The sequence below is a fragment of the Oreochromis aureus genome, linkage group 9 (genome assembly GCF_013358895.1).
Source record: "Oreochromis aureus strain Israel breed Guangdong linkage group 9, ZZ_aureus, whole genome shotgun sequence".
Taxonomy (NCBI): Eukaryota; Metazoa; Chordata; class Actinopteri; order Cichliformes; family Cichlidae; genus Oreochromis; species Oreochromis aureus.
The window spans coordinates 34,394,486-34,415,587 of record NC_052950.1 but is presented as its reverse complement, the minus strand read 5'-3'; the positions used below and the strand labels follow the sequence as shown (position 1 = coordinate 34,415,587).

General features: G+C 42.8%; 2 protein-coding genes and 1 non-coding gene across 5 annotated transcripts in view; 1 reads left to right on the top strand and 2 right to left on the bottom strand.

Annotated features, from left to right (window-relative positions):
• The window catches only part of rps6ka3b (ribosomal protein S6 kinase, polypeptide 3b), a 68,576-nt gene extending 56,995 nt beyond the window's left edge, over nucleotides 1-11,581 (bottom strand). Inside the window, exon 1 of the mRNA XM_039616973.1 lies at nucleotides 11,135-11,581. Within this exon, the coding sequence (XP_039472907.1) occupies nucleotides 11,135-11,197 (63 nt within the window). The 5' untranslated portion in view covers nucleotides 11,198-11,581. The remainder of the gene's footprint in view (nucleotides 1-11,134) is intronic.
• Nucleotides 1,137-1,230, top strand: trnai-uau. Its single transcript has 2 exons — nucleotides 1,137-1,174; nucleotides 1,195-1,230. It is a non-coding gene; the product is annotated as a tRNA-Ile (tRNA).
• A 1,459-nt stretch (nucleotides 11,582-13,040) lies between the features above and the next one.
• LOC116310071 (pyruvate dehydrogenase E1 component subunit alpha, somatic form, mitochondrial) lies at nucleotides 13,041-20,978 on the bottom strand. 3 transcript variants are annotated; one of them, XM_031726814.2, is made up of 12 exons: nucleotides 20,826-20,978; nucleotides 19,533-19,553; nucleotides 17,024-17,089; nucleotides 16,389-16,562; nucleotides 16,114-16,240; nucleotides 15,932-16,023; nucleotides 15,738-15,830; nucleotides 15,158-15,313; nucleotides 14,776-14,847; nucleotides 14,505-14,572; nucleotides 14,305-14,413; nucleotides 13,041-14,204 (listed from the first exon to the last, which is right to left on the bottom strand). In XM_031726814.2, exons 1-12 carry the CDS (start codon nucleotides 20,883-20,885, stop codon nucleotides 14,040-14,042), a joined length of 1,203 nt encoding a protein of 400 aa, XP_031582674.1. In that variant the 5' UTR covers nucleotides 20,886-20,978; the 3' UTR covers nucleotides 13,041-14,039. The 3 variants fall into 3 exon arrangements, with proteins under 3 accessions (XP_031582674.1, XP_031582679.1, XP_031582685.1); XM_031726819.2 differs by lacking the exon at nucleotides 19,533-19,553; XM_031726825.2 differs by lacking the exons at nucleotides 19,533-19,553; nucleotides 20,826-20,978 and adding an exon at nucleotides 18,444-18,727.
• Nucleotides 20,979-21,102: the final 124 nt, after the last annotated feature.

The following is a 21,102-nucleotide window of genomic DNA, read 5'->3' as shown; positions in this document are numbered from 1 at the left end:
GCCACACCTGGTATTAAAGTTAGAGTCGAGCTGCTGGCAATGTAATCGGATATCATTATGTAAAAAAGCTGGCGGGTCTGCCAACCAGCGCGGGGCATCCTAGGTCGAGGGAAGTGATGCTGCTGAGGTGGAGCTCGTCTGTGGTTTTCTGTTAAGGGAGAGGTTTGGTTTTTTTGTGAGACTATATTCAAACAACACCCAGAAACCATGTGGACTTTGAACTCTTCGCCAGGCTCCTGCCCTCATCGGCCTTCTTATCTCAGCTAGTGCGTAAGAGACGGGAGGACGAATGATTTATAACCATTAGTCAAATCAGATTTTCCTGTGAAATCGCCTGTGTTACCACCACTTTGAACCGAGACAGCTCGTATAATCAGCCTTCATATGTGGCGTGGCTGTCTAAAAAGCTTTCTAATCTCACCAACATTTCAGTCTTTAAATGTTAACTTTGCCTTATAGAATTTTCAATCACTGAAGCATTTAAGAAAGCTGAATGAAAAAAGTTTTTTTTGAAGTCTTAAACTTAAACCAGGTTTAACTTTAACTACCTGCAGGAATTTCCTAAAGGCTCATTTAGAAACATTTCAAACATGCTTAAAAATATTTCAAAGATTTGATTTAGTGGCATTGACTCACAATCGTTCAGCTTTGTTGGCCATAAATTCTCAATTGGTTTAAGATCTGGGGAGTTTCGCTGGTGTGGCCCACTTCAGATCAAATTGCGTCACATGTGATCCATGACAAACTCAGTTTGTTGTTGTTTTAAAAAGTGCTTTATAAATAAAGCTTTATGGCATGGAGTTAAACATTCCCAGTTCAGGATCTGGGGAGTTTCCTGGCCATGGATGGAGAACATTATTTTTCCCTCCTTAGGTTATCACTTCTGCCTTGGGACACAGTGATCAATCATTGGGCCAATTTATTGTGGTCAATCCTCCAAAAGCAGAAGTCCACAAACCTTTATCAGCTTGGTGCTCTGGTGACACAGGAATGGATCCCCATCAATCAGAAGTGGCCCATCATAAAAAAAAACACTGACGACTGCCTAAGCCTTCTAGGAGACGCACCTATGGGATAAATGTGAAAATCCTAGGAGACTTCCTTCTTGAATTATTGCATTCACAAGCTTTTAGGGAGCTCCAGTGGCGCAATCGGTCAGCGCGCGGTACTTATAGGACAGTAACCTGCAGAGTGATGCCGAGGTTGTGAGTTCAAGCCTCACCTGGAGCATAAACTTATAACAGGCAACAGATTTTTATTCATGCTATTTGTATTTTATCTATTTGTACATATTAACCGGCATCTGTGTGTGGACAGCAGAGAAAGAATTTCATTCAATTTTAAAGCAAACTTGACCTCTGACCTTGATGTCAAGTTAACCAGATGCTATAAATTTGAAAATACTACATCGTCTCATTCTCGACTTATTGTTATCTGCACCATCCACCCACATGCCCCACATCAATGACAATGACCCATCAATCTTTTTACGGCTGAGGGGGAAAAACTGAAAAAACAAAATGCATGAAACACTAAATCTGCACGAATGCCAAAACTTCTGGTCATGGCTGTAATGCAAACATTTTTTAAAAGATTATTTTATTGCTGCTACATCAAAAAACGCAGTGTTATTGTGATGGAAATGCAAAGCTGTAGTACTAAATAACCATAAATAGCCCACTACAGGGTAGTTTCCCTTTAACGTTGCAGCTGTCTCTGTTGGCAGTGCAAGTTTCCAACCCTGGACCACTGTGGCATATTGTGCCCTTGTCCCCTCAAAGAGGTGGGAACAGTAAAAATGCAGTGTGGCCACTAATCGTGCCCAAGCATGAAACTGCAGCGCTTCCTCAACAACAGCTGCCCCCCTTAAAATTACTGCTGAGCAACTGAGAAATCTATGAGGGGCATGAGAGGACAGCGTGTCGCCGCTTCCAAGAAAGGACCCAAACAACAAAAGTCTTAAAGTTGTGAACCTGGTCCTGTTCTGAAAGAGTGATTTTCAAACATGTGAGAAGAGAGGAGCTGCGATTCAGTGAAACCTACTCGAGGGACGGTGCAAGGCAACTGTACAAGGGTGTAAATGCACCCGAAGGCGGGATTTTATCTGCCTGGAGTCGACTCCACCCCAAAGAAAAGCACGGTGGGTGTTTCTGGAGAACGTTCTTTTCTCCAGAAACACCCACCATGCTTTTCCCCATCCTCCGTCATCTTTGTGGAACTCTCACACTCCACCCATTCTGAACCCTTACACCTCGAAGCTCTGCAAACTGAAAAGATTGTCGTGGAATTTCCTCCACCATCACCTGACCTCCACCCCGCTGAACCTTTGCGGAGGCACTTCAAGGCAGAGAAAGCCAAACATTCCTGGCGTGCCAGCCTGCTCTTTGGAGTGTTGTCAAAACTTGTGGAGTTGGCGCAGCTCGACTTCTGATCTCAGTAAAGCAAAAAGCAGGGAAAGAGATGTTTATTTAAATGGTTAAGCTGATGTTATCACCTGTAACTTGTGGTCTGGTGAAGTCTACTGTAACGCTCCGCCAACGACAAAACCAAATCTAGGCAAATCTGTCTGATGGCGGATGCACTGCATTGTGATCTCGCTTTCTAACAACACCCAGAGCTGTGAGGCAGGTGGATGAGGGGAGGACAAATCAGGGAGGTCCATCTGAATGATCAGGGACTCTGCTCACTTGTATCACAACCCAAATTCACCATAACGACATGGACTGACTTCAATTCAGAAAAGAATCTGCTTAAACGATGTGTCAGTTATCACCAGATGTCACTGTTAGCAGGTTTCATTACAAGTTTTATTTTTGTTACAGCTTTGCTGCTGTGTTTTCTTTTGATTAATTCATGTGTATTTGTGCTAGACTGCAGATACTTATTACAAATAGTCTGGGCGAAAATCGGGCATTAAACGAAGACAAAAATGTCCTTTTCTATTAAAACAAACATCTTCTCGATATATTTTTGTACCTGTTTGTTTCCTTATGGTTAAATTGGAGGTTAGTTTCCCTGCAAAACATTAAAATGCCCTCCATGTTGCCAGAATGAAATTAATTCCACCTCAAATCTTGCACTTAACAGATGGAAGAAGTGAGTGTTTCTAATACTGGTATTCATCTGATGTAACTGAATCTTCAGGAGATGATCGAATTAAAGTGAAACTGGATATCAGTGCCGATGTTGAGTCCCATCACAGGCAGCAGCAGAGCCTGCAGACATCCAAGAATAACCGGGACTTTGTTTCTGCAGAGACACTGGCTTTGTCACATAATTGATCTGAACGTCTGGCATAAAAAGAAGAAAATGTTAAGACTCATCCCAGAGTCTGAGGAGAGGCTGTGTTTAAATGTTAGTTATTAACCCAAATAAGTCCTGCTGGTAGCATTTAAGACAAAGAAACCTGCACATTTACTGGAAAAATAACTTTAAAAACGTTTCAGGCTCGAAGTTAGGTAAGTACATTTTTATAAAAAGTGCCGTACAAATAATTATTATTGTGATTGTATATGAGATTAAACAAGCCTCACTTGGAGATGATGAGCATGACAACCTCTAACGGAACGTGTTCTGCTTGTTGATACATCCTGGTACGTCAGGCTTGGGTGGGGACATAAAGTAAACATGACGGTTTGTCGGGATGCTTCATATGCTCACGAAATGCTCACGGAGCACCTCGGCTTGAAGACCTTATAAGATACTCTGAAGGAATGTGGAGAGTTTTTCTTTTACATTGATGCCAAAGAACTGCTAAATACAAACGTCCATTCTTCGGACTTGGTGGGGGGGGCTTTCAGGGGGGGCTTTCAGGTGAGTCCTGAATGATCGAGGCTCTTTAGAGCTGTGGGAGAAACTTATTATAGAGCTTTCTCTTGCTCTAGAGTCAACCACGACGATACGTTTGACCATCGTCTGCATTGACGACACCAACCTGTCTGCTCAGTACTCGTGGAGCGGTAGTCAAACTTGAAAAATTGTGACACGAGCTAAAAATCGAGAATATTTGCTTTTTAAGGTTAAAGCTGCACATTTTAAAACATGCTGGTAAACGCTCTCTTTTTCTGGTTGGTGTTGCTGATTGGTGTCTAAGTCAGTGTGACTGAGGCCTAAGCTATAGTTATGCTAGGTAATTAAAATGGCCAAAGCTAATAAATGGCAATCTGAAAGAAAACATACGATCATATAAAAAATAAATAAATAAAGTTTTTCACAGGTCTCTCTATAGTCCCGTGAAAATGTAAGCACACTCGTGCTTCTTCTATAGGATTTAAGGGGTTTGGCATCAGCCAGGTGCTGCTAATCAGGTGCATTTAATTAAATAACAGCTACATCTCAGACTCGACCTCAGTTAAAGGTTAAACGTTTAAGTTCACGACAGCAGAATTAGAAAAACACTGAATAACTAAGCTAAAGCTCCGTTTGAACAAACCACGAGAATCTTTAGCAGATGAGACTAAAACACAACATACCAGCACAAACACCTCATGCCAACTCCTCAGCACGGCGGTGGAGGTGTGAACTTTTTGGCTTGCTCTGCAGCCACAGGACCTGGGCACGTCACAGTCATCATCATCTGTGCGACAGATAAAGCTCAGCTGAAACAGAACCTACTCAGCTTGGAGTCGAGCCGAAACATAACATCAACGAACTGCATCCCACTGATTGGCCAGGGAGTGACATCATTGGACGAGTCACAAGAATCAAACCTTCTGTTTTTGAAACCCAGCAACGAGAGAAACACACCCAAACCAACACTGTGGTCCGACGACGAGGTGCAGATGTTTACCATGGAGCGGCTGGTACACCATCGCCTTGATGTCCTCCATTGTTGTGTTGTGTTTGTTTTGCATACTTCCGGGCTGCGCTGCTGTAACTACCTCATCCACACTGAGGTTGTACTTCATCTGAATAGAAAACAACGGAAACCAAGTACAGCAGAGTTGACTCGAGTTGTGCCGACCAGGGTAGGTGGTAGTGGAAAAGAGGCATAAGTGAGCCGTGCATAGAAAATATCAGCAAATTTAAACAAACTGAAGCAACGCTGTAAAGAAGAGAGGGCCAAAATACCTCCCCAACAACATGAGAGACTGCTAAAGTCAAAGAAAACCTTTACTCCACCTTTACTCCTTATTGCTGATAAAGTTGCTTCTGAAAGATACTGAATCATCTTGAGTTTATCTGCATGTGAGCTGGGCTGGGACATCAGGTAAGGACTGATCAGAAACAACCTGCCAACGAGGCATTTAGTGACACCAGCACTGATTATAGGTGAATTAAGGTGGCAGACGGTCACTACAGCCGTGACAGAGCGTTATTTTTGGTGAAGGTCACGGCAGGTTAGTGTGTGACAGCTCCTGTAGTTGTTTTTATTTGGCTGATTTATTTTTTGTTGCTTAACAAATAAAAACTACTGATTCAAACCGGCTGCTCCAAAGGAAGCTTTTGTCTCCTGAACCTGAGATACAAGTCTGAAACAAAACCAGCTTCTGTGTCAGAGTGTGTGAGAGTGTGTGAGAGTGTGTATGAGTGTGTGAGAGTGTGTATGAGTGTGTGAGAGTGTGTGAGAGTGTGTATGAGTGTGTGAGAGTGTGTATGAGTGTGTGAGAGTGTGTATGAGTGTGTGAGAGTGTGTGAGAGTGTGGTTTTTTCCAGTTCTTCCTTCCTACAAGTTTCTGAATCTTGATAAAGAGCAGAGGGCGGTGTCACTGTGGCTGCATGATTCAGGAAGAGCTTACGTGTGTGTGTGTGTGTGTGTGTGTGTGTGTGTGTGTGTGTGTGTGTGTGTGTGTGTGTGTCCACTTCCTGTATGAGGTGTCACAAGGGCTGCATGGAGAAATGTGTGTGTGTGTCACTCTGTAGGCAGATCGTGAATAATAAACCCTCACACACAGAAATTTACTGAGTCACTGCAGTCAGCGCCTCTTTTTCTGTCTCACCACCTAACAAGCTCGTACCTGCCCCTGGTATTCCCCCCCTCGGCATCTTTACACATCACTATCAGACCGACAGGAACGTTCTGCTGCCGCTTTGCTCAATAACGCCCAACCTTTGACCCCGGTGTTACACCTCTCAGCCTTTTGGCATGCAGAGAAGCACCTATAAGAGCTTTTTCTAGGCCACCACGACAACAAAAGACGCAGATAAAAGAGTGAGAGGTGACGGTGAGTGGATGCTTCACTTGGATTGGTGCCCTGAAGACAAAAATTGTTCAGCTTGCACACACACAAAGAGTGGAGCACGTCTGCAGTCGTCACCGAAATGCAGAAAGTAGCATGCATGCACTTGTGTGTGTGTGTGTGTGTGTGTGTGTGTGTGTGTGTGTGCGGCAGCAGTGATGAAACAGCACTCTGCAGGCTCACACGGTTTCTTACAACACGCAGAAATGGTTCAGAAGAGCTGCACAGAAACAGAAGCTATTAATTTAACATCCCTCAGGGCTCCAGCCAATGATCATGTCCATTATTGATTAATTGTAATTACGCTAATAAATTAAGGAATCCCTGTGTGTTTACTTCACACTGACTGTTTCTGGAGAAAATGTTAAAAAGCGCAACAGTTAGCGTCCATTATTAACAAGGGTCAGTCAATTACAACACCAGGACTCTGCAGAGATGGTCGCCTCCTGTCAGTGTGGGTCTAACAGAGCTATCACGGCCCAGTCACACAGGCCTAGAGACTGATGGTGACAGCCCCCCCTCCATAAAAAAATAACTGTCTTAATGTCAGTAATCATTACTGGTAAATGTGGATTCATTTATGGTAATCTTATAATCCACACAGTTCTGTTTTCATAGTTAGTTCTGTTCCTGTTTATCATCAGGAGTTCGTTTACTTGTCATCCATAACCTGATTTATTGAACATTTTTAGCCTAAATGAGCCACAAATACTTTTTTTGTATACTTAATAGAACGAAACAGAGAAAACATTCGACTGTAACGCACCACCTGGTGCTGTGACCGTACTACTTTATCTCTATACAGTTAGTGTGTCCTTAAGAAAGCTTGCATAACATTAAAAATGATTATACTACCATTAAAACCGAATGGTAGTGTAATGGCAAATCAATTACACTCAAAGTGTTTACGTAGCGAGGTGGAGAGAGACTTCTTATGAGAAGCTCAGGAAAACAACAATTCCAGAAGTAATCATGATGTCATGTGTGTACGAAAAACACAGTAGGACTATTTTCTTCTTAAATGTCAGGCTTGTTGTCTGTCCCAGAAAATCACAACACCCCGACTTGTCTGCAAACACTCACCAACTACCCGCTGAGCCGTGTGAAACCATGAAAAGTGCAACATAGAGACGTTCAACCTCAAGCTAAACGTTGTGCTTTTTGAAATGAGTCTTTGAAATGCGGTTAAGCCATGACTTTTACTTTCAACATTACCGTTCTCTGTTTCCTGCTCACTGCTGACTGAGTGCTTGCAGACAAGTCTGCGTCATCCATGCAAACAACGGGTAACTGCATCAATCTGCAAGCAGCCAAAATAACTACAAGAAGGTTTTTGGTGCAGGTTTCTCTTATGACATGATATTGTTATTAGCTATTTACATATTAGCTGTTTGCCAGAATATCAGTATCAGCTTTTATAACTGCCAATAAATGAGAAATTAAAACTAAAGAAGAGATGGAAGAAACACCCTTCAACCATGCTGCAAGTGTTGATGTTACACAGTCTGACCACAAGGGGGATCTCTGAAGCTTCCCTGTTTGCAGCATGTTATTGGAACGACTGGTTGGCCTCTACAGTGCGCTAGTGACCAATCCACTCACAAGGAGGTTGCAGCACAGTCTTTGCAACCAATTCCACCTAAAGACAGACAGAAACTTCTGGAAACCAGCTGGAGTAAAAGAGGGGTCTCCAACTTCTGTCTGTGTCTGAGGTGTAAAATTAAAGAATGAACTTAATATTTAGTAATTTTTTCAGCTACTTTAAACAGCTTATCAAATAGTTTTAGTTGACTGTTAGTTTTTCAGCTTGAACTTCTTTAATTTAATTATAATTTCAGGGTTTTTTGTTTTTCTATTGAGCTGAGCTCATATTCACATGAACACTCTTTTTACTGCAGAATTACCCCTGAGGTAATTGTAGGCCTACGCCTGGTAGAGAATCAATAGCCCCTTTATGTTATTTGTATTAGAGGAAAACTTGATGCCAATACTGAATGTTATTGGATTTTTATGTACGTTTTAAATCCGATTTAGAGTCACTGTAATGTTCCTGTTGACACCATTGAACCAATGCGGTGCCAAAAGCTCTTTTATGGCGTTTGTGGGACCAAATAGTGATTTTACCGTCTCACGTTTGTGCCTAAAAACATCTTCAATCTCACGCTAACACAGCTACGACACTACTGTAGCAACATTATTGGGTTTTTTAATCTCCTCTAACTACTCCTGCAGAGTTTTTTATTAAATCTGTGTGGTTTATAATCACACATTGTTTCATGTGTTTCGGTGCTTTTAAGGATCCTTAACTGCACCCCGCAGTTTACTGAGAGATTCATATAACATGAATTAAATATTTGGAGCAGTACTTCTATATTGTACAATATTACACAGTCTTCTTGGGTTTTTAATCTATTTTCTGGTCAAAGTAAAGTCCTTACAGGAGCTTAAGATTTGGCTGCTGCTGTAATTAATAATAGCCTTTAACCTGTTGGTTTAGTGCTCAAACATGACATTAACTACTGCACCTATACGGCTGCATATTCTGACGCTGGACTAGTAGATAAGGCAATAAGCAGGAGCTGTAACACAGCTTTAGTATTTGAAAGTAAAGCCTTGCGTGTCTACAGACTGATCTCAGGAGACTTGGCGTGGTGTGTTAAAATAAGGAAATAAGGGGGGGAGGGAAGGGGGGGGTGCGTGCTGCTGTCAGCGGTGATCTAACTGAGACTTTAAGGTGATTTAGTGAGTTTGTGACACTCAGAGTCGATGAATTGATTAAATGAGCTTCAGGGTCAGGCCAGAGAGAAAAGCCGGGGCTCTTCAGATCATTTTATGTCTTCTTCTACAGTTTGTTTTCTATCAATTTGTAGAGCATTTATAGAGCCTGCCAGTATTATAATATTCGGTGAGTCTGCATCTGCTTAAATGGTAAAAAATGTAATAGTCCTGAAGTAGTTTTGTACTTTCTGACATTTTTATATTATGGTCAGGGCATTTCCAGAGAGATTTTAACACTACTATGGCAGCTTATAGTGACACTTTCTCTGCCTGGTAGTACTAATGTAATATATCTGCATAGCAAACTTCATCTTTGTGTCTTCAGAATGATCTTATGCTACTTTCTGTTGTGTTTCAGTAAAACTAATTTAGTCCTGTTTGAGGTTCGTGGTGTTTTTAGTCTAACTTAAGGTCAAAATAATGCCTCTATAGCAGCTTTAGCTGCTGCTCTCGATCCTAATACAACCTACTTTGCAACATTTTCACACTTCGTCATTCCATTCTCTTATTTTAGCATTTAAACATGAATCTGTTATTTCTAAACAGACTTTAACATATAAAACCCAAATGTAACAACTCTGTCCCTAAACTGCTTCATGATGTGATTCAGTGCAACTAATATAGTCCCCGTCGGAGCTCTATGCTGCTTTAAATCTAATTTAAAATAGTTTGTGTAATAATACAATCTGCTGTGCACAATGTGCTGTAAACCTCTCAATTAAACACCAGTTTTATTGTTCTTCTGTGCCCACTGTACACTGTACTGGTGTAATATTTCTGCACAGAATATTACTTCGTGTTTGTGTCTTCAGAGTAACATGAACTGATTTCCTTTTAGAGTTTTATGGTATTTAAAATCCCATTTAGGGTCATAATAGTGTCCCTGTAGTCACTCAGCAGTGCTAATACAGACTTCATATATTTGTCCCTTACGACACTTTCAGACTCTTTTTACTGACACTGACAGGCATCCATGACAGACTTTTTTTCTTTTATTGTTTAAGTCATTCCAAAAATATTGTAGCACATGCTCAGGGTTTCCTTTTGCACACATGTAACATGTCTGGAGGGTGTGGACCACGTTCGGGTGTTTAGAGTAAACACACGAACGTTAAAACTACGTCGTGTTTTAATGCAGCTAACTTCATCTTTTTGGAGCTTTCTAATGTTTTCGACCAAATTTCAGGGACAAATTGATGCCCCTTTAGTCACCAGTGCTGTCAACCATAATGCAATCTCATTTTCACATTTTTGTCCTTTATGATATTTAAAACCTCTCGATTTAACACCAGAAACATGTCCATGGCAGTCCTACAGAGACTGCAACACTACGTTGGCAGCTTATACCGACAATGTGGTACTTTGGAGTTTTTCTGTGCCCTGTAGTACCACTGTAATACTCATGCATAAAGTATTATTACATATTTGTGCCTTCGGGTCATCACTTGATACTTTATGTTGTTTTAGTGCAGCTAATTTAGTCCTGCTGAAGCTTTCTAGGGTAAAAATGATGCCTGTGTTGTAGTTTAGCTGCTAAGAAGAGTGACTTTAACTAAAAAAATCGAATTATCCTGAAAGGTCCCTTCATATTTTTGCACTTTATGACATTTTAAACCACATGATTTAACACTGGATCATATCCAGGACATTCCTGCAAAGATTTGAGTGCTTATTTGGGAGCTTACATGACACTTTGGTGTACTTCTGCGCCCTCCTGAACTGGTGTAAAATTTCTGCATAGAAAATTACTTCATCTTTGTGTCTTCAGAGGGAAATAAACAGATGTTCCCAGAGTTTACGGTGTTTACAGTTCAATTTAGGGTCATAGTAATATCCCTGCAGTCACTTAGCAGCTGCTGTCAATATAAATGCAATGTATAATGTCCTTTATGACACTGTCAGCTTACTGTTTGAGCACTTCATCGTGACTCTGTCATTGCTAGCACATGTCCAGCGCTTCCTGAAGCACAGATTTACCTGCAGAGTGATCTTACGGTAGTTTGTGCTGTGTTTAGGAGCAGCTGCCTCTGCCTGACAGAGAAGGCGCTTTTGTAGCATCAGACTGCATCCTGTGCCGTGTTTTTGTGTTTTTTACCCCCTGAAAGCTGCTGCTGTGACTGCAGTCCTCATTCAGCTGTCAGTCAGTGTGACAGCAGGACAAACCAAAGTGTGCTCACCTCTCCAGCCGTCCTCCCCAGCGGCATCTTCTGCCAGGGATCCGCCAGCTGAGCCAGAGGCATCTTCTTCTTCTTCTGCCCCTACTTTTCTTTATTCTTCTTCTTCTGTTATTCCTCTTTTCTGCTGCTCGTACCTCCCTCGCTCCGGACGCTTTCTCTCCTCGCTCTTATTCTTAAAAAAAAGGTTTGAAGGTAGTAGTCCACTTTCAGCGTCGGCAGGAACCGAACCGACCGACCGACCAACCGACCGAACGGAGCCGAGCGAACAAGGGCTAATTCCGGATCTGCCGCGGCGCTGAGACCGCCCCTTCCTCCGGAGACACGAAGAGGAGGAGGAGGACGCCCTTTTTCGGAAACTGATTGACTTATCTCCGTCTCTCTCTCTCTCTCTCTCTACCTCCACCTCTCCCTCTCTCACTTCCGTTCTTTCCCAATATGGCGGCCGGTGTCGGCTTACCTGTCCGTCAGAGCGCTGCGTCACAACTACGTCACGACGACAGGCGGCATTCTCACTTAGGTAATAAAAGAGTGAACGAGCACGTATCTGAACTTATGAATAAACAGTCTGCGATTCATCACTAAGGCGGTGTTGTTTTTTTAATGATTATTTTTACCGATAAAGCCTAACAGGGTGGCGCCAAACTGCCCAACACAATCACAGAAAGTATGTAAAACGACCTTAAACGACCCAAATGACCACAAAACATAAAAAGTAGCACAAAATGCAAAAGAGTATCTCAAAGAAACTCAAAATGACCACAAACTATCCAAAATAAGCCACCTAACCACATAAAAACCCACACAAAGTACACAAAATACAAATACAAAAATCTGCAAAATGGACAATCCAGCAATAACATGGCAAATTCCACCAAAAGATGTAAAAATAAACCACAAAACTACTCTAAATAACAACAAATGTCAAATATGCAAAATCAGTAAACACATTCAAAGTGATACACCAACAACCGCAAAATGACTACAAAATGTGCAAAACAGTCACAAATGGCCCAGGCATGAAACAAATTACCATAAAAATATACAAAATCTGCACAAATCCACCCACAGAAATAATACTGTGACCACAAAAACCTGCTAAATGTCCACAAACAGCCAACAGTTATTCCACATATACTGTAGTGAACCACGAAATAAATAAACCACCAAAAAAAGCTCCAGGACAACACAAGTGTGTACCCATGAAATGCCAAATTACCAGAAAAAAATACAAATCAACACATTATCAAAAACTGACCAAAAAATATGCAGTGACCATAAACCACTCAATATGTACATATAATATATGAAATGCTCACAAAAACGGGAAACACGAGCACAGAAAGGAAAACGACTTTGAAGTACACAAAACGACAAAAACTACACAATAACCAAAAACAAACAACACAAAAAACCTCATGAACGTGCTCCTGGATTCACCGCATCGCTTCCTTAAAGCTGTGCTTCGTTACAAAATCCACTTTTGAATACTTTTGTCAGTTTTTTCCGTTTTCTTCTGTGACACCTTTTCACTGGTTTAAATTTACAGCATTTAATTTTTGTCCGAGCCGGGCATGACTTTCGTTCATAAAGCTTTAATAGAGCGAAAATAGAAGGGATAAAAAAGTCCAGACATGTCCCTTTTTATATTATGAAGCTGACAATAAACCAGCCCGAAGCCGGTGGAGATTTTTACTCTAATTAAAGTGAAAAAACATAAATTGATTTTTAGTTTTGAGCAGTTTACCAGCCTGATAGTGACATCTAGTGGTTGAGAATGGAACAACTGAACACAGCTCACTGATTTCCTTTAGTTTGATCAACTATTGAGTCATATTTGAAGCATTACTTTGTAACCACATTTTATGTTTGACAGCTGAGCAAATAAAATATGATTCAAACACACCAATCACGTTTCCACTTTTCTTTAAAGTTGTTTTATTTCACAACCTTCAGTTTCCACCATTCAGACAGGTAAATAAGAAAGCTTTATATCTGTACAGGCTCAGATACAGTAAACTTTAAAGAACACAGGAAAGATTTTATAACAGACTCCTTTAAACTCATAAAGTGCCCAGAAAGTCTCAAATGTAGTGCATCCAGTTGCCAGCTTCAGTTTCCCCAAACAAGTCCGGATGTTTGTCTCGTCAGCAGTCGAGTCGAGCAGCTCGATTATATTTTATTTACTCATCTTTGAAAAGGGGCAGAAAAAGGTCATTTCACCGTTTGGTTGGAAAAACCAGATCTATGGAGACAAAAAAAAAAAAAAAAAAAAAAACCACACACAACCAACAACAACCATTCCTAAAAGATCCTGCAGACCTCAGTGTCCAGATAGGGAGAGCCTCTAAAGCATTTAGAGACCATCTAAAGTCTTGTTTTCATCTTCAGGTTATAAACATTTTTAGAGCCATTTTATCATTACATACATTAATATTGTGTCCTTATCCTGGACACTGAAGCTGCTTCAGATGAGGGACTGCTCTGAAGCTCAGGCTGCGACTCCTCATTTAAAACACATTTACTACCAGAAAAATCCATCACATTTGCATTTCGCCGGTTTTAAAGTCACACTACTGAGGGAATACCTACACAACTTTGCAACATTTAAAAGTCTCCTAAGAGTTTAAAAAGCAGGATAAACATGGAGAGGGTTTCTAACAGACACGTTTCCATGTCAGATGTTGGGATTTGTGCGTTTACAGTGCAGCCCTGCAGCATGTTAATCCTATCCAACACCTCTGTCTCCACCACGAATAACATCTCAGTTATACAGTAAACTATAAATAAATAACACTGGCAGGTTTCAGGTAAAAACCTCAGAGTCCTGTGAAGGTGCTGAGACCTAAAGTCGAGAGGGAAGGTGCTGAATGTGTGAGGGATAATGGTTGGAGTGTGTGGTCCGAGTCTAGCTGACAGACTTGAGCTTGGACCAGGGGCTTGTCCCGCGCACCTCCAGCGGCGGGTTCTTGGAGAAGATGTGGTTGCATAACTCTTCCAGCGGCGGCTCCGGGTCCGAGGTGGCGAACTGAGTCGCCTCCTCCACCTGCTTACGGATCTCTATGTCGATTTCCTGATGGGAGAGAAATCAGGTGCTGTAATCCCTGCAGCTGACAACCTTTATATAAAAAGGTTTGAAGCTGTGAATGTATCCCTGCCGTCTGCACGCTCACCTTGAACTCCTCTACAGACGCCATGTTGTGGCTGAGCATGCGCTCCTTCAGCATGGAGATGGGGTCGCTCTTACTGCGGACCTCCTGAATCTCCTCGCGGGTACGGTAGCTGCAGGAGGTCAAACCAAATTACTGAGAAAAAAAAAAAAATCACAACTCTCCCAGGGTCAGGTAAATCCAGACTGGGAAAGGTAACTCACCTGACACCTGGGTCACTCATGCTGTGTCCATGGTAACGGTAGGTCTGCAGCTCCATTATGATGGGACCCTGAAACACAAAGTGCTGCTTCACATCGATGCTCTGAAAGATTAGAGCCTTTTAGAGATCCTACAGGAAACTCTCCACCATGAGAACCCTTCAAAATTAAAGGCTGTGGGTCTCCATGGACTTTTACATATATGAATAACAGAGTGCAGCTCAGAGATTAGATATTAAAAATGTATAAATAAAAAAACAAAACAAACCCTCACCTTTCCAGCTCTGCAGTGATCTGCAGCAAACTGTGTGGCCTCTCTGACGCATAGGACATCCATCCCATCCACCTGCAGGAGAGCAGAGAGAAACCTGACCATTGGCACACCTCTACGTACAGAGATGCGACCCCTGCAGCGACACCTGGAACGTTCCAGTGTGTTTGTGCGCAGTATCATACATGAGCATCAGGCAGCTGTATGCATGCTCACACCTGCAACTGCCAGGACAGACTCTCAGCCTCTTCCTGTTATAGTCTGGGTCCAAACGGGCCAGCGGCAGTGTACAGTCATCAGACACACTGCCGCCGCTGCCCAGGACCGGCACGTTTACCCGCCATGTTTAACCCCGCCCTGCAGCTTTAATGTGTTCATGTCTCACTCTGAGTCCAGGTATGAAGTCTCCCCTCTTGTAGTAGTCTGTGCTGGCTGCAGCTCTCTCCACCGATGTCCCCATGCCGTACTTGTTGTTCTCACAGATGAAGATGCACGGCAGCTTCCATAGAGCGGCCATGTTGTAAGACTCAAAGAGCTGGCCCTGATTGGATCACAGAGGAGTCGAGGTCAAATGACGAGAACCAGTGTAAAGTTCTTTACAGAGGTATTAAAAAGCACACAGCTGAACCACGTAAACAACGCAGAACACAAACGCACGCCTGTCCATCCAAATGCCAAGGGAGGAAAGCTGTTTCACAGTTCTGGCACTAAAGTTTGGAGCGGACATAATCAGCCTCAGTTTTCAGACGGAGGAAAAAAAACAAGAAAACCTCCATCTGTGGCTCAGAGGGTCCGGTTTGGAGAACAGGGGTGAAGCAGAATGAGAATAAGTGGTGGCGTCACCTCGTGAAGCCAAGGAAATAAGAATAAAGATCTTAAACCTAACTGATATGACAGTGTAAGAGTGCGCGTTAAAAGCCTTTTAGCAGCATTGGTGGATATTAATAGAGTCATTTAAATCTTACCTGATTGGCTGCTCCGTCTCCATAGAGCGTAACGCACACCTGGTTTTTGCCTTGGTACTGGCAGGCGAGAGCGATGCCTGCTCCCAAAGGTACCTGCACAGTTCACAGGTGAGTTACTGAAACTGTAATGAGAGTGTTTAACTATAGAGACCTGCAGGTGTGAGAGGTATGGGAGGCTTTTTAAATGTGCTTACCTGTGCGCCCACGATGCCGTTGCCGCCATAGAAATGTGGAGCGTACATGTGCATTGAGCCCCCTTTCCCTTTAGCCACGCCCCCTCTACGACCTGAGGAGGACAAATAAAAGCGAAGATGAGACTAAGATCAACTACAGGTGTGCACATGTTCAGACTGCAATACCTTCCTCTCGCTCTCACCTGTGAGCTCGGCCAGGATCTCTTTAACAGAGACACCGCGGGTGTAGGTGTACCCGTGGGCGCGGTACGCAGTGATCAGGTGGTCCGAGGGATTGATGGCGGCCTCGATGCCTGCAGCACACGCTTCCTGCAGGAGAAACCACACGTTCTGCATTTCACCACACTCAAACTGATGTTCATTTTGGTTTTCTCTGAATGTTCTTGCATTACTCCATGCACTGAGATTTGGAATGCAATATAAATGAATTCTGTTCCTGGCCTGCAGGCGCTGATACCTGTCCGTCGTATAGGTGACAGAAGCCTCGGATGATTTTCTGCTTGTAGAGCTGGTCAGCTTTGAGCTCCATGCGCCTCACCGTCTGCATGGTGCGGTAATACTGCAGGCCCTGCTCCCTGGTCAGCTCCGCCTTCACCGGGGGCCCCTCCTCCAGGCGATGCAGGTCGCATTTCTACACCAAAACAAACAAAAACTAAAGAAACAGACCAAACCAAAGATTTTACATTTTTGGTCCGTAACTGAGTGAAGTTTGGTTTAATAAACTAGACAAATCCAGACCTGAACCAAAGATTAGCACATTTATTCATTTACTGCTGAGGCTCTTTTAGCCTTCTGTCAGGCCTGAATACAGATCCCTGAGTGAACATGTGCTGATGATCATGACACTGAAACTGATGTTGTTTTATTCAGAGTTTGACAGCAGATTGAACTTTACAAATATAGCCATGACATTTTATCTGAAAGGACTGATGGTTGTGCATTAGCCCAGATAAGTTTGGCTCTGCCATCTTTACGTTCTTCTGAGCTACATTCGGTATCGACAGAGATGATTAACTGGATTGCAGCTTTATGGGGGTAAAATTCCCTTCCTTCAGTCTGTGACTGCCATTAGTGATTCTCATTTCTACCCACCTTGATGTCAAAGGTCGCCTGGGGGGTGAAGTCAGCGAAGGAGCGGGAGACGACGACTCTGGCTCCCTGGAAGACAAACACAATCAACTGAAACTGCGTTTTCCATCACTGCAGCATCACAACACGACTTGGTCTTCCACACTGAGCAGCGCGACGGCTGCCCTCCTCGTCAGAGCAGGGGGAGGAGCAGGGCGGGGCTAGTGGGATCAGATGGGCGGGATCAGGTGGTTCACACAAACAACTGCACTTTCAGTAATCTGTGACACTGTGGAGGTCAGTAACAGGGAGGGAGAACAAACCCAGTCCAATAATACACTGTGGTTTTTACTGAAGAGGCAATTTGTCTGATAGAGACTCCTCTGTGTCCATTGGAGCACATGCGGTGCAGGACAAACCGAGTTAAGAGGTAATTTAGTTCTTCAATAAGAACTTCAGGCATTTCTATGATCTGATATTTTACAGACTAAATGACTCAAAGCTGTGCTCAGCTGCAGATTTAAACATAACCAACTTGTTCTTGCTTGGTCTTTACTGTACACAGATCAGTCATGTTAACCTGCACGGTCACCTCTTCAGGCCATGAAATAATTTGGAGTTAGCGTTTGGACAGTTCTGCCAATTTCTTCCTGGGCAAACTAAATTTCTTTCCTTGTGGTTTTAATATCAATTGCATAATCTCTCACAGTAACTAGACCTATGGGAGGGCACTTCCTCCCTCCTGCTCAAACTATCTCTGATAGGAGTCATTAAACGGCTGCAGTGCTGCTTCAGCTTGCACACAGCAGACCTGGTGAGGACGGGCCCAACGAGGAGCAAGTTTGTCTGGGATCATTTTAGCTCATGAAGGTTTTTGTATAATGTACTCGTAGGATTTTAACAACACGGAAAGACCAAGAGAAATAAAAATAGTTCTGTTAAATTGATCATTGTAAAGACAGAAGTGTCAGTTTCTACCTTGCCAAGATTGATTTAAGTGTTCCTGGCAATTTTCTGACTTTTATAATCAACTGATCAAAGATATGGGACAGATTTATAGATCAGGAAAAGTAGTGTTAGTAAAAGCCCTTGTTTAACAGTTACCCATTTAAAAAAAAAAGAAAAAAAAAAAAAGAAAACACACCTCTCACAATATATGAAATCAGTTTGACTGGAAATGCAGCAGTTATGAAATTTTGGACAAGTATCCATGTTTAAAATAAGAAACAGCTTAAAATTTCGTTTGTTTTTTCACTGCTCTGAGTGCAGCATTAACAAGACGTGTCGGTGCATTCATAACTGACCCAGAGACAGAACAGACTGATATATAAAGGGTATTTGTTCTTAATTCAGACGTAGCCGTCCATGCAGCAGCTCCTGTTAGGTTCCCCGGCCCTGTTAGTGAGCAGGCAGCAGACATGGAGGAAGCTTCACGAGTCCTTACTGGTCTGTCAGCGCAGCCGCTAACTAACAGCACAGCCGCTGCTCTAGTACTGACTGCTGTTGGAGGCGGTTTAGGTGGAAGCCGCTGGGTCTGTGCAGAGGCGGGTGCCGCCGGCGACGTTAGATCGACAAACTCTGACAGGTCAGTCAGTAGCTGGGGAACAAAAGGAGCCAACCAATCAGACCAGAGCACAGAGCACGCCCAGTGGAGCTCTACAGGTGAAGGCACTGCTACAGGTGAGAGAGGAGCTGCAGCTAGACGGAGACAGACATGACGGGTGGAGTCTAAAAAGATGAGACACACACAGGGGGGGGACAGAGACTGAAACCAGCCCAACGGTGTCCACACAACACCTCGTATTTGACATCCAGCACAACATCTGTAATCCCAGATTAATCACTTCAGTACCAGCCAAGCCATTTATGCACATTAGAGGCTTTATAGCAGTTTTTCAATCATTGTTAATGAATATCTTTGCACCTTAAGAACATTTTAAATGCAGTTTTATAAATTGTTATTTTATCTTTTTAAATGAACATTATCAAGCATCTTAATTTTATTGATGCATGAGTGTACTTCCAAGTTTTTTTATTTTATTATTTCAGGAGTTTTTTTTAATGTTATTATTAATTTAATGTTATTATAAACATAACATTACTGATAAATGAACCCTGACATTTGTTAGTTTGGTAGGTTTAAGATCAATTTTTTGGTTTTGTAACGACTCAAAGTTAACCCAGCTACACAAATCTGGGGGGGTAAAGTGATACCTGTTTATATAGGTGCTGAAAATTCATCTTAATGTTGTACCAGTGTGAAATTAATGTGTTAGAAAATAAACAGCAGACAAGTGTAGAATGAGTGTGTGAAATGAAAAATACTCAAAGAATATAATGAACTAAAACACTCTACACCAATGAGGAGAATCATTGCAAACTCTACAGCAATTCCTTTCAGCTGCACTTCAGTTAGCTCCCTGGGAACCACCACCACCACCATCATCATCATCATCATCATCATCATCATCATCAGAGCAGAGGGAAGGAAGAGCAGGATGGAGCCTGCAGACAAACATCAGCAGCTGCTTACCTCAGACACTGTTTGGGCTCCCTAGGGTTCAGGCGACGGGGAGAGGAGGGAGAGGAGGGAGAGAAGCGAGAAATGAATGGGGAGTCTTTCAGTGATTTGTGTGTGAATAAAAACAGCAGGAGGCCAGAGGCAGGAGAGTAGGAGTGAGCACCAGCGAAAAGGGAACAGGATTCCCACAGGCAAGCGTGAGACTCGACTGAGGCATTTTCATCTTTTTCTTCATCTCATTCTGGATGATATGATTAGTAAAGCAGTGCCTGTAGGAAGCTTCTGTCAATGATGCACCGTGACAAACACTCGACATGCTGCTGCCAGTCCTACTGACCCACAGGGAGGCGCTGGTGTGTTTAAAACTGACCCAGCATCTCTTGATTGGCCCGATTTCGGTCCATGAAGGAAGTCGAGCATCCTGTTTACATCTCATCTGGAACTAAGAGTTTATATTTGAGCATGGGAAACTAAAAGGAGTGCACTATGAAGCCATATTAATGGCTTATTGAGCTCTCTTCAGCTTACAGTCAGAGCTTGCAAAGTTAGGAAGGTGGCTTCATCACCATGGTAGCCAATGATAAAAGTTACGTCTCGATTTTTAGGGTCAACATACTACTTTAACCTACTCGATTGGCTTTACCGTACACGGCTCTGCCCATTTATACACACATATATATATATATATATATATATATATTTTTTTTTTTTTTTAAAGCATGCACCTGTGTGACTACTTTCGCAAAACGTGCAACAACACGAAAGCTCATATAAACATTTTAGAGACAAACACTGGAGGTAGCACACCTGAGAGCAAAGTCAGAGGTTTACATTCGCATGGTGCACTCAGAAGCCCCTTTACTACATTTAAAATATGTTCCTAACATTTTGTCTACCCGCCTTCCCTGTTTAGGCGTCCATGCTGGTCGGTATTAATCACATCAGCGCCCGCGTGGCAGTACAAGCTCTTCGTGCTGTGTGAGGAAGGCAGACCACCAGAAGTATAACATATTCAGGGATAGGGAGAGGTAAAGAGCTAGCACCCAGACTGTAGCCATATCACTGCATTCATGCATGCTTCCTTCCAGTCAGCCAATCACATGAGAGCACAAATAACCCATTTTTCACCGCAACATGCAAACTGCAAATAAGAACTCAAACCAGCCACCAGTGCTAATGTTAGCTCCCGCTAACAAGGTCAGCCCCCCTCCAAGCTAAACAGTACAAGGCGAGCTAATGGTTAGCGCGGACCGGCCCCGGCACACAACGTGGCCTCCGTGTCCACACCAACCCCCGAAAACTCACCGCATTCCTGCCGGTCATCCTGCACAGAGCGTTAGAGATAATGGCTAACATGGTTTTCATGCTACACACACGGAGACGACCGGAGCCCGGAGAGGATTAACGAAGGATGCTCCGTGTTAGTGTCCGAGCAGGAAACGACACCGACTCCCACAGTCCTAGAGAACATTGGTTCCGCTCGGTATTTATAGCTACACGACAACTAGAGAGACGTGTTTATGTAATTTATTTTAACAATTTAAACGTTAGTAATTAATTTTAAACTCTGCCTCGACCTGTA

What these genes read in the sequence shown, in the direction of transcription:
- LOC116310071 (XM_031726814.2), bottom strand. Translation starts at nt 20,885, where the DNA reads ATGAAAACCATGTTAGCCATTATCTCTAACGCTCTGTGCAGGATGACC. An exon ending in ATGAGTGACCCAGGTGTCAG is followed by an intron (nt 14,414 to 14,504) that starts GTGAGTTACCTT and finishes GACCTCCTGCAG; the next exon opens with CTACCGTACCCGCGAGGAGA. An exon ending in CGTCTGTAGAGGAGTTCAAG is followed by an intron (nt 14,205 to 14,304) that starts GTGAGCGTGCAG and finishes CTCTCCCATCAG; the next exon opens with GAAATCGACATAGAGATCCG.